Here is a 10798-nt window from a genome sequence, read left to right on the forward strand (position 1 = left end):
TGTCACTTCTTCACCCTGACCTGTCTTATTTGGCTCAGCAGAACTAAAATATATATCTGTCTGTGAAGGTTCTCAGTCATCCAGGTCATCGTAGTCAAATATAAATCCTGCTGCTTTTACACGCGCACTCACATAAGCTCAGTGATTCTCTGCACGATTAACCTCTCACATGTTTAAGCTTGCTGCGGGAGATTTCACTTGTCATGTTTGCATAGTAAGCTAACGATTAATAAGACGATGTCAGAGGAATTGGTGCACAAATTATCATCACTCACAGATCAGTGCTGTCGCTCTCTATACACAGTTCGCACGATTGCAAAGTGAAAGCAAAAAACAAGCGCAAATTCAAACGCGATTTCAATATGTCACATATTGACAGTGGCTCACCGATGCCAATGACATAATTACCCAGCTACATTTCCGAAAGAATGCAGAAGCATTGACATATATTTTTCCTTCCTACAATAGCCCGATGGGCAGGGCAGAGATAGATTTTGGTAGCCCGACTGAAAAAATCGCTAGCCCCCGGACGTCGGGCTAGCGATATTGCAAGCCCTGTATCTGATTGAGGAATCACTCATCTTTGGAAAAGAGAGTTTATTACAGAGAAATGTCTCTTTCCAAAATAAAAGCTATACTATCCGCTTCTTCTGGGCTATATTCTCAGCAGCATAAGGAGAATCATGTGCTAACGGCTGTCTAAATGACTCGGCTAAAGTTAGTAGCATGCTTGCTTGTTTTTTTCTGCTTCCACTTGTCTTTGCACTAGGATGATGTCGGCGTAAATGTGCAGTCATATTCGTTGTGTTCCCGCTAGTGCTTTCAGGTTAATCTCGTTGAAATGACCTTAACGCCACAACACGGCAAATCTCCATTAACGAGCTACCGCCGATCGCCCCGTGCATGGGGCTAGACGGCCAACACGTTAACGAGCTAACTGCGCTAACACACTAGTTCCCACCCATGTAATTGAGCATTGCATGGCACATCCAACATACTGTTTTACTTTAGTCCATGACTCGCTTACCTTCAGGGTCATACGTCACATGAAAACCAAAATAATTCCAAACGCCAGATCTGAATGAGGGTGGGGGAGGTCCATGTTGCAAGGAGAGCTTAACTTCTGTCTCGCTAGCTTGCCCTGCTCCTTCTGACGATGCTGTCTGTGTTGAGCGCTCAGTGAATCTGCATTCGACTACTCCGCCTAGGCTGCACTGTCGAGCCTAGGCGGAGTAGTCGAACGCAGATTCACTGAGCGCTCAACACAGACAGCATCGTCAGAAGGAAAGTTGATAAAATAAATTACAAATTTTGTATTGTTCGATACATATGCGTACCGAACCGAAAGCACTGTATCGAACGGTTCAATATCGATACAAATATCGTTGCACCCCTAGTAGTCATAGTGGCTTTTGTTGTTGTATCTTACAGGTTGAGTCCCGCAGAAGTTGCATTCCTAAGGCTGTACCACCATGAAGCCACTGGTGAAAGCTTCAAACATCCTCCAGTCTGAGTCCACTTCCTTCATGGGAGGGCTGCTGCCAGTAATCCAACAACTACTGTCCAAACTTAGCAGGCTGGAGACATTAAGCAAGACATGCATGCCACTCATCAGAGTGCAACATGGCCTTCAAAAGCATTTTGGACCGATGATGGAGGATCCAGAGTTGGCTGCAGCTGCAGTCCTCTTACCCAAGTTCAAGCCTTCCTGGACTGATAGAGCAGATGTAATGTAGGCTGGTATGCCAGATTCATATGATCCCATTTTTGCGTATTATTACATTTGAACACATGTTTATGTCACCTAATACATTGTAAGTTATTGATGGTGTGTCCTTAATATCAAACGATCCTTGTTGAGAATTAGCTGATTTTAAGTTTGTGTGTTCAGGAATAATTACTTAAATTTAAATAACAAAATTGTGTTATCTACTTGCAGCCTTGACATACATCATACAACATCTTTAAAAGATTGAGCATGAGAGTGAGGATCAGCAAAGAGAGTCATGAAGATGAATTCTTCTCCAGACCAATCTCCAGAAGGCTGCAAATTGCAGTTGAGCTTGATGGTTATCTTGCTTGTGCCACAGACACCATGGAGCTGCTGCACTCCTTCTCAGCCATCAAGAACCTCTCTCTTAAGCTGAACACAGCTCTGCTTGCTTCTGCTGCGTGTGAACAACTTTTTAGCTGTACTGGTTTACTCTTCACAGCCAAACAAAGCCAGATAGCCTCTGTCAATTTAGAAAAGCAGCTCTTGCTGAAACGGAACAAAAGGTTCTGATAGTGAAGTGTGACAGAAATGCTATTATGTGTGAGAGTTTAAGACACTTACCTGCCTGTTGTTCACAGTGTATTGGGAAAGGTTTAACTGTTCCATGCAGGTTCAGAAACATTTTTGTCATTGTTTTAACAAACAACTTTTCTGCTGTATATTTATATTTATTTACAAAACAAATTACCTTTCTGTACCTTTTTAATCTGAGAAATGTGCTTTGAACATAAATATTTTATACTGATGAATCGAATCGAATGCCTGCTATAGGACCAGTCAAAGGATTTTCAAAAGTGACTCCATGAATTTAAAAGAGCCATTATAATTTTAAAACTAGCCAATTTAAAGTCTCCAATTAGTATTCTAGAAACATTTTAAAATCGATATCACTATTTTTCCTACATTACAGAAACCTTGTTACTTGACTCGAAGGTTCAATATCTACAGCTTGTCCACGTCCGATTTAATATCAACAATTTCATCTTCAATTAATTTGCTATGTAATTCCATAAGAACTTCTCCATGTGTCCAGTTTTTACACAGGACTTCAAAAATCATCTGTCGAGGTTTGTGAACTTCTCTAAGGGGATTTTGGCAAATTCATCCTTGGTTTTAGCCCAGATTCTGTTGGTAAGCCTGTTGCAGATGACTGCAACTCTTTCCTGAGTGAAGAACGTGCCGAAACATTTTCCAATCCGCATAGTTTTTCTACACAGATTTCCACCAATATATTTATGTTTCTTGTGTCAACTTATCAATATCTGTTACTAAAAATTACTGTCTTTCATCTGTAATAAAATGATCAGTGTGGCTGCTCTACCAGGTGTAACAATTAGGTTAAACATCCAGGCATCCATGAAAACGGAATTTATTAAACTTAATGGAGTTAGCAGGAAGTTAGCTCGCTAGTTTTTATCTAAATATAATATAGCCTGTCCTGACTGAGAGATTTCTGAAACAAATTAAAACGTACAGCTCTGCTATCACTTCCGACATAAATGAAGACAAGAAAGTAAACAGCACTGACGTTTGTAGGGTTACTGAAGTTTGGCTAGCTGATGTGCTACGTGATCACTAGCGACACAGCTATGTTAGCATAATATAAACAGTGAAGGTCGAGGATGAACGCTAACTTTATTCCACTCGATAAAAGTTGCCGTGAGGATTCTTGATGGTCAGGGTCAAATGCAATCGCATGGCAGGATGCTGTAAACGGACCAAACTTAAGTCAGGAGAACAACTGAGATAATTCATCCACTGAGCTTTAAAATGAATAGCGGTAATAAAAACAGAGAGGGCGACAGTGATCACTGACTGTTTTAGGGGCTTTTTGAGAATAAAAAGAACCAGATACAAAGCATTAAAACTTGTTAAAAACACAAAAGCCTTATTTAACGCAGGGTACTTTGGAAGCAGGATTCATCACGTCATCAATTAAAGACCGGATAGTAATAGTAGCAGTTACTGTTACTATAGTTACATTATACTGTTAGTGCAATTACATTAGTATCTGCTACTGCTACCACACTTGAAGTGTTGGTCCTTGGTGTGGATTAAGTCTGATGATTCAAAATAAATTGCAGTTCAAACTTTCATCTTCTGTCATCTTCTTAATTAAAATAGTTGCAAATATCAACATTTCTTCTCTATAGTGTCCAGATGTTTATAAATCCAGTGGACCAGATTGGTGTCAGAACCTAAACCACATAACCACATACTGGGCAGTTCTAGCGTCACAGAATACTTCAAATACAAGAGTCATATATTAACATGTTGATGTGCACTAACTAATAACGCATTTGATATATTTCCATCTATATAAGTATGAGTTCAGAGTGCCCTCCGACCTACTATATCTTCTATATAAAAGTAAACCCCACAGTAATCACATTACTGCTGTAATGTGTAATCAAGCTAAGACGTTTTAAAATGTTAGGCTCCTGTTCCAAAAACCAACAAAGTGGGATTTTCATGGAAGTGAGCAAGTCATACTCTTTAACAGAATAGGATTAGGGCCACTGGGGAAAAAAAGTGCGCACATCAAAATAAATCTGAGGAAAAAGTCAGAATTCAGAGAAAAATAAGTCAGAATTCTGACTTTTTTCTTATAATTCTGACTTTTTTTCTCAGAATTCAGACTTTTTCCTCAGAATTATTTTTTTCAGAATTCTGAGAAAAAAGTCAGAATTCTGACTTTTTTTTTCTTAGAATTCTGACTTTTTCCTCAGAATTGTTTTTTCTCAGAATTCTGAGAAAAAAGTCAGAATTCTGAGAAAAAAAATCAGAATTCTGACTTTGATCTCAGAATTCTGGAAAAGAAGAAAAAAAAAAAGATGTGCCCATTTTTTTTTCCATTGGCCCTAATCTTCTTCGGTACAACCCTTTACTTTAAAACACAAGTAATACTTCATTTACCCCCTCAAGAACATTTATATTACTGTGTGTGTGCCCCCTTCATGATTTTAGCTTTTTGCATATTTGTCACCCTGATCATTTCACTGTAACATCTCAGTTGAGGTAAAAAAAAAAAATAATTAAGAAAAAAATGGAGCGAAAATGGCATCCAAGGGAGAGTTCAGGGAGAAAACCACTGCTGAGTATAAACAGGACAAACGCTCATCTCACATTTTTTGAAATGCTTCTGCATGATCCCCAAGACTTTGAGGAAAATATTCTGTAGACTGTTTGGATAGACAAAAGTGGAACTATTTTGAATCCCATTACATCACACTAACAACATTTCACATTTCAAACATGGTGGTGGCAGTGTGATGGTACCCAGGAGCCATAAATTCTGCTCTCTATAATCCATCCATCAGTTCCTGTCCTGAAGCTCAAGCACACTGAGGTTAAGCAGCAGGACAAAGATCAGAAACACAGCAGGAAGTTCACCTCTGGATGGCTCAGAAAAACAAAATGAAGGCATTAGAGTGGCTGAGTCAAAGTCCAGATTGACTCAGCCAAGATGCCAAGATGCCTTGGTGTGACTTTAAACAGGTCTGTCATGCTGGAAAACCCTTCAATGTGTATGAAATGAAAACAATTCTGCAAAGAATAGTGGGCTAAAATTCCTCCACAGCAATATGAAAGACTTATATTGTCAGTTATCAGAAAACCCAATTGTAGTTCTTGCTGCCAAAGGTGGTGGAAAATTTTAAAAAAGATCTGTCTCTGCTGAGTTAATGGTAAAAATCTATGCTCTAAATTTTGCTATTTTCCTTTATTATGGCCTGAATTGAATGAGTTGATTGATCTCTCATTTGCTCAAGAAAAGAGATCTGCTGATGCGCAAAATTAATTTGAAATTAACTAGGTGTGAGGTGTATATTTACATAAATAAAAATAGAAAACAGCAGCTGACTGGATTAAATATGGAGGACAAAACCTGCCAAAATATAAAATAAATACAAAAATATATTCATACCAATTAAAATGTACAGTAAGTGCCATTAAATGCACAAAATGTAACAACTAAAGAATCATTAATTATATAATTTGACATAACTGTTTTATTGTAAATTAATTTAGATTAGATCCTCTGTTTGTCTACACATATTTATGTATTTATTTAGTTGTTTATTTAGGTGTACAATGATCCTCACTGTAAATGACACTTTTTTTCTTGTAAATTATAATGTTACTCTTGGATTTTTGTTTTTTCCCTGTTTATTTAATTGTTTGTTGATACAATTGGGACTTCACTGTTGAGCCTTTTTTCTCAGACGTATCCCTATTTTTTTCTCTTGTCTTTCAATCTACTGTCATATCAAAGTATCTGAAGAATAAAATAACACTATAATGATGTATGCTTTTGTTCTCAATTTATAATCACTTTGAGATGTTAAATAACATATTTAATAAAGAGACATGTTAAAAATTAGGTAAAGATCAGTCAGACCTGGTAACAATGGTTTGGGTCACACATGTTTTTGGTTTTTATTTTGTTTTGTTTTGTTTTCTAAATCTACCAACAACCAGCATGTTGTAATAACTCCTGACTGACAGAGGGCGCTGTTGGATGTTTCCTGCGTGTGATACTGGGGGGGTTCCGGTGGAAAACAACAACAACCTGTTAGAGGAGTTAACGCTGAAGAATAGGCGGCAGCATGTTTTCTACCGTGAAGGAAAGGGTTGGGGAGGTGCTGTTACCGGGGGACGAGTTCTCCTTCGAGGCCGAAGAGAACATTTCTCTGACGGCGCCGGTGAAGTCGGAGAAGGTGATGTGCGGTCCGGGCCTGCGGCGCTGCGGTGACCGGCTAGTGGTATGTAAGAGCGGCGTGCTGCGACACAAGGAGCCCAACGTGTTCTGGATCGATTCCCAACAGAGAAGGGTGAGAGAAATATTAGTAAGATAACGCCAGTGTGAGTTTCTGATAACCTAATTCATCGATAGGGGCTGGTTTTCTGCTCTCTGGATGCTAATTTATCTCAGAAACCTGGAAGTGTGAAACGTGTGTTTCTCTCAGTGTTCAAGTATAACCCCGAATTAATCACAGCACCAAGCAGACCTCCGTAAACCAGTGCGTGCTGGGAGCTGATTATGTCTCTCTTTATCCTCAGTATGTCCCAGCTAAAGGAGAGAGCATCATCGGGATCGTCACCGCCAAATCTGGAGATGTCTTCAAGGTGGACTTCGGAGGGAGTGAGCAGGCGTCTCTGTCCTACCTGGCATTCGAAGGAGCGACCAAGAGGAACAGACCCAACGTCCAGGTATCCAAAATCAGACTGGAGTTTGGTGTGCAGGGAACTCTAAAGGTAATCCACCTTTAGGTTAAAGAGAGCCACTGTAATGATTCCCCCTCTCTCCTCCCTGTGTGTTTGTGTGTCACCTGTACAGATGGGCGACCTGGTGTTTGCTCAGTTCCTCATAGCCAATAAGGACATGGAACCAGAGCTGGTGTGTATTGACAGCTCAGGACGAGCTAATGGGATGGGAGTGTTTGGAACAGGAGGTCTGCTATTCAGAGTCTCTCTTGGTCTTGTCAGAAGGTAACTGACACATGGCACCCTCTGCAGCTAACATGACACCAGCATTTGTGTCTATGGTCTTTTTAACTCAGGCTAAACATTACTTTCCCCCCCTCAGGCTGCTGGCACCCCAAAGCAACATCCGCTCAGACCTTGAGCACCTCTTCCCGTGTGAGCTTGTGGTCGGGATGAACGGACGCATTTGGGTCAAATCGGCCAGCGTGCAGCAGACGCTGATCATCGCAAACCTGTTGCAGAGTGCCGAAACCATGACGGCCCAGCAGAGACAGCAGCTGTTCAGGAAGGTCCAGCAGGGGGCGTTCTAGACGACTTCTTGACTCCAGGACACCGACTGAACCAGCAGAGCCCACACTGTAGACCACTTCAGACCTGAGTCCAGGTGTAATGCTGCAGTGATGTCACTCCTGGGCTCTGTGACATTACACTGAGCATGGCTACAGCTGTTCAGTGTTTAAAGGATCATTACATGTTTTCACATGGAGCTCCAGTCTGAACGTTTTTGAAAAGCAGCTGTCAAAGAACCTGCCCACTCAAAAACCACAAACATGACAGACTCAAGATGAAAATAAATAAAACTAGATGAGGGTGAGGGGGGAATATTTAAAAAAAAAAAAAAAAAGTAATGTCAAAATTATAAATGTTCAGAGAAGTTGAGGATTGACCAAAGAGCGGCTCCTTCCTACAATCCTGGAGCAGTTTGGTGACAGTCTGTGCCTTTTTCACCACATCACAAGGTAAAGTGATCCCTCAGAGATCTGCATATTAATATCTCAGATCCAGGACCAGAAAATTCCACTATTAATGAGATTGAGAATCTGTGATCAACTGGAGTGCTGATGAGGCAGGAATGGATCTAGAGCACATTACGGAGATCTGTAGAGGTTACAAAGAAGGGTCAACACTGTAAATACTAACTCTGTGCATACATTTGATTTATTTGCCAATAAAAGCCTTTAAAATGTATAAATTGCTTTGTTCTCTATGAGATGGAGACATTTAAAAAAGCTGAAGCACACATTTCTGACACTGTCAAAACCTTTAGCCATGACTATTTTCTTTTTTTTAATCGGCTCCAAGTCCAACATGAACAGCTTGGCTTCCTGATGGCAGACACAGCAGCAGCATAACTGGAGACACTGCGTGATAAAATTTGTATTTTCATGATTCCTTTAGATTTTCAGATAGTCTGAAGTTGATAATTGTCCCGCTGTTAATGAACCCAAAGATGGGATCAGGATCAAAATTAAAAACTGAAGCATAACGTGCATTTATCAAATATGGATTTAATTTTTTACTTCTGGTTTTTAAAGAGGTTTAAATTTAAGTGTTAAGTAAAAAGAAAATTGTTTTTAATTTTTTTTTTAATTCTAAATGACTGTAGGTGACCTGCAGCATCTGTGTTGACCACCAGGGGGCAGTGGAACACAGCAACACATAAAAACAAAGACAAAAGAAAATAATATTTAAAAAAGACCAAAGCAACTATTTCATAGACAGTGATAAGAACACAGTTTCATGCTTGTTTACTGCATTAATATTATCTCATAAATTCACAGGAATATTAATGCTGTTCTGCAGCTTATAGATCTTTATCTGCTGTTGTCTGTCACCTCTCCCTCTGATAACGTCTCTGACTGGAGCTCACTTGGTCAAGTTTGAATAGAAGAGAAACGATGCACCAAATGCCTCCTCTGCTATTGTGCTATCAGATAATGAACCACAACCTGCAAAGGCAGTTGGTAACCATGACATAAAGAAGTAACCGCCAACTTCCTTATCCTCCCTTATCTCTGACACATGTCTGATGAGGGCTTAACACAGTGCAGTGATGGTCTCAAACATTCATCACTTTCTAAAAATGATTCTCCAGTTTTTTCATTCAGGAAATTCAGGCCTCCACACTTAGTCTGGTTTCACATGTGGGTGTATGGAGGTCGCTTCCCTTATATCAGGCTTGTTTTGTATCTTCTGTTTGGGGAAAGAACAGATTAAATGTGCACCTGTCACCTCAGTTTGTCAACAACTTGTCACTTTTAAAATCTCGGGTTTGTTTCAGTAAGATTTCAGATTATGTTCCAAGCCTTTTTCATGTTCTTTGAATGAGTCAGGTTTATCTCTTATCTGAAGATTAGTTGCCAAACTAGAAACTTTTCTGCATCCCAGAGCCCCAGCGGCATGAGACATTCGTTTAATTCAAACCAAACTCAGACTGGCAAACACCTTGACTCTTGTTCTTTCCCCAAGAAGCCACATTAGGGTATCGAAGTTATAGGAAAACAACTTTATTCCAAAACAAAGGTGAGCAGAGCAGCTTGAGGACTGGTTTTAAACAGTTGTTAATGACAGTGAGCCAGGGTCAAATTTGAGGAAGCCGGTCGGTTTCAGGCTGATGATCAGCACTCGTAGCACCACAATGACACTGCTTCTTCACAGAAAATGAGAAACTATTAAATGCTTATAGGTAGTCTGTTATATGGTGATTGATACCTTTATTTGGTTTTGTCAATTGTAATGAAACATCATCAGGGAGCACAAATTGACACCTGATTCTTCAGACAGGAGATATTTCTCATGATAGTAAGGCTGCAGACATGAAGATGCTATGAGAAGTAATGCACAAGAAGATGCAACTGAGGAGAGCGCAAAACATGCATTGAGTGGAACGTTCTAGATCACTGCAACTGTATGCAAAACCTTTGTACCTACTTGGAAAGTCAAATATGTGACCGAACAGGACAGCATTTTGGGAACTTGCGAGAAGATATAGCAGAAATCTCAGGGTTGAGTTTAAGAGTAAGAGTAAGAGGTCAATATATGGTGCCACATTTGCCCTTGACCTCCTTAATAGAATACAAATTTGAAGAAATTTGTATTGCATTCAGTATTTAAAAGTCCTTAACTGTGATTTTGTTATTTTTCGTATTTCTTAAGTTTTAGTTATTTATATTTTCTTTTTTGTAGAGACAGCAGAACTTCGGAGTCCTGAAACAGCGAAGAGCTGCAGGGACTCTGGTCCTTCAGCAGGGGTGTGCTGTTTCATCAAGATCCCAAAAGGTTGATTCTGTTCATCTGGACTTAGCTTTTTCAGTGGGAGAATCGTTTTGTCACTCATCCAAGTGACTTCTTCAGTCTCAGCTGACTGCAGGTTTCTTCAGCCTTATAAACAGTAAATTTGCACAATGACTGAAACTAGCCCACTAAATGAACAATGGGCTGTGACTTCAATTTGTTTCATGGAGACTTTAGCAATCATCAAACCTCCAGGTCTGAAAATACCTCAAACTCTCTCAAACTTTCTCTTATGACTGCATTCAGTAAACTCACTCTGATCAACACGCTGATAATAAAGGTGTTTGGTTATAAATCTTGTTTGAAAACCACCTTAAACTTCCCGCTGACACTCCCAGTGTCATCTGGAAAGGTATATTACAGTCCTACCATTAGCTCCGTTTATTTACTCAGAGCAGTGCTGGACAAATCTCACACTTAGATGTGACATCAGCAGTGTTGGTCAAGTTACTTGAAAAAAGTAAT

The 10798-nt window shown here is 39.7% G+C and overlaps 1 protein-coding gene and 1 long non-coding RNA gene across 2 annotated transcripts; both read left to right on the forward strand.

The window, feature by feature from the left end:
* The first annotated feature begins 1243 nt into the window (after positions 1–1243).
* Positions 1244–3913, forward strand: LOC145430319 (uncharacterized). Its single transcript, XR_013910796.1, has 2 exons — positions 1244–1740; positions 1940–3913. It is a non-coding gene; the product is annotated as an uncharacterized LOC145430319 (long non-coding RNA).
* A 2373-nt stretch (positions 3914–6286) lies between these two features.
* On the forward strand, positions 6287–8231 carry exosc3 (exosome component 3). The gene is made up of 4 exons (XM_026183935.2): positions 6287–6606; positions 6836–6985; positions 7113–7264; positions 7362–8231. The coding sequence occupies exons 1-4, from the start codon at positions 6382–6384 to the stop codon at positions 7567–7569; spliced, it is 735 nt and encodes a 244-aa protein (XP_026039720.1). The 5' UTR covers positions 6287–6381; the 3' UTR covers positions 7570–8231.
* The last annotated feature ends 2567 nt before the right edge of the window (positions 8232–10798 follow it).

This window comes from Astatotilapia calliptera, chromosome 2, assembly GCF_964374335.1.
Source record: "Astatotilapia calliptera chromosome 2, fAstCal68.1, whole genome shotgun sequence".
Classification (NCBI taxonomy): Eukaryota; Metazoa; Chordata; class Actinopteri; order Cichliformes; family Cichlidae; genus Astatotilapia; species Astatotilapia calliptera.

Bases quoted from the DNA above. Each gene is read 5' to 3' on its own strand.
- exosc3 (XM_026183935.2), top strand. From the start codon at position 6,382: ATGTTTTCTACCGTGAAGGAAAGGGTTGGGGAGGTGCTGTTACCGGGG. The intron at 6,607-6,835 runs GTGAGAGAAATA...CTTTATCCTCAG, and splicing joins TCGATTCCCAACAGAGAAGG to TATGTCCCAGCTAAAGGAGA. The intron at 7,265-7,361 runs GTAACTGACACA...TCCCCCCCTCAG, and splicing joins TCTCTTGGTCTTGTCAGAAG to GCTGCTGGCACCCCAAAGCA.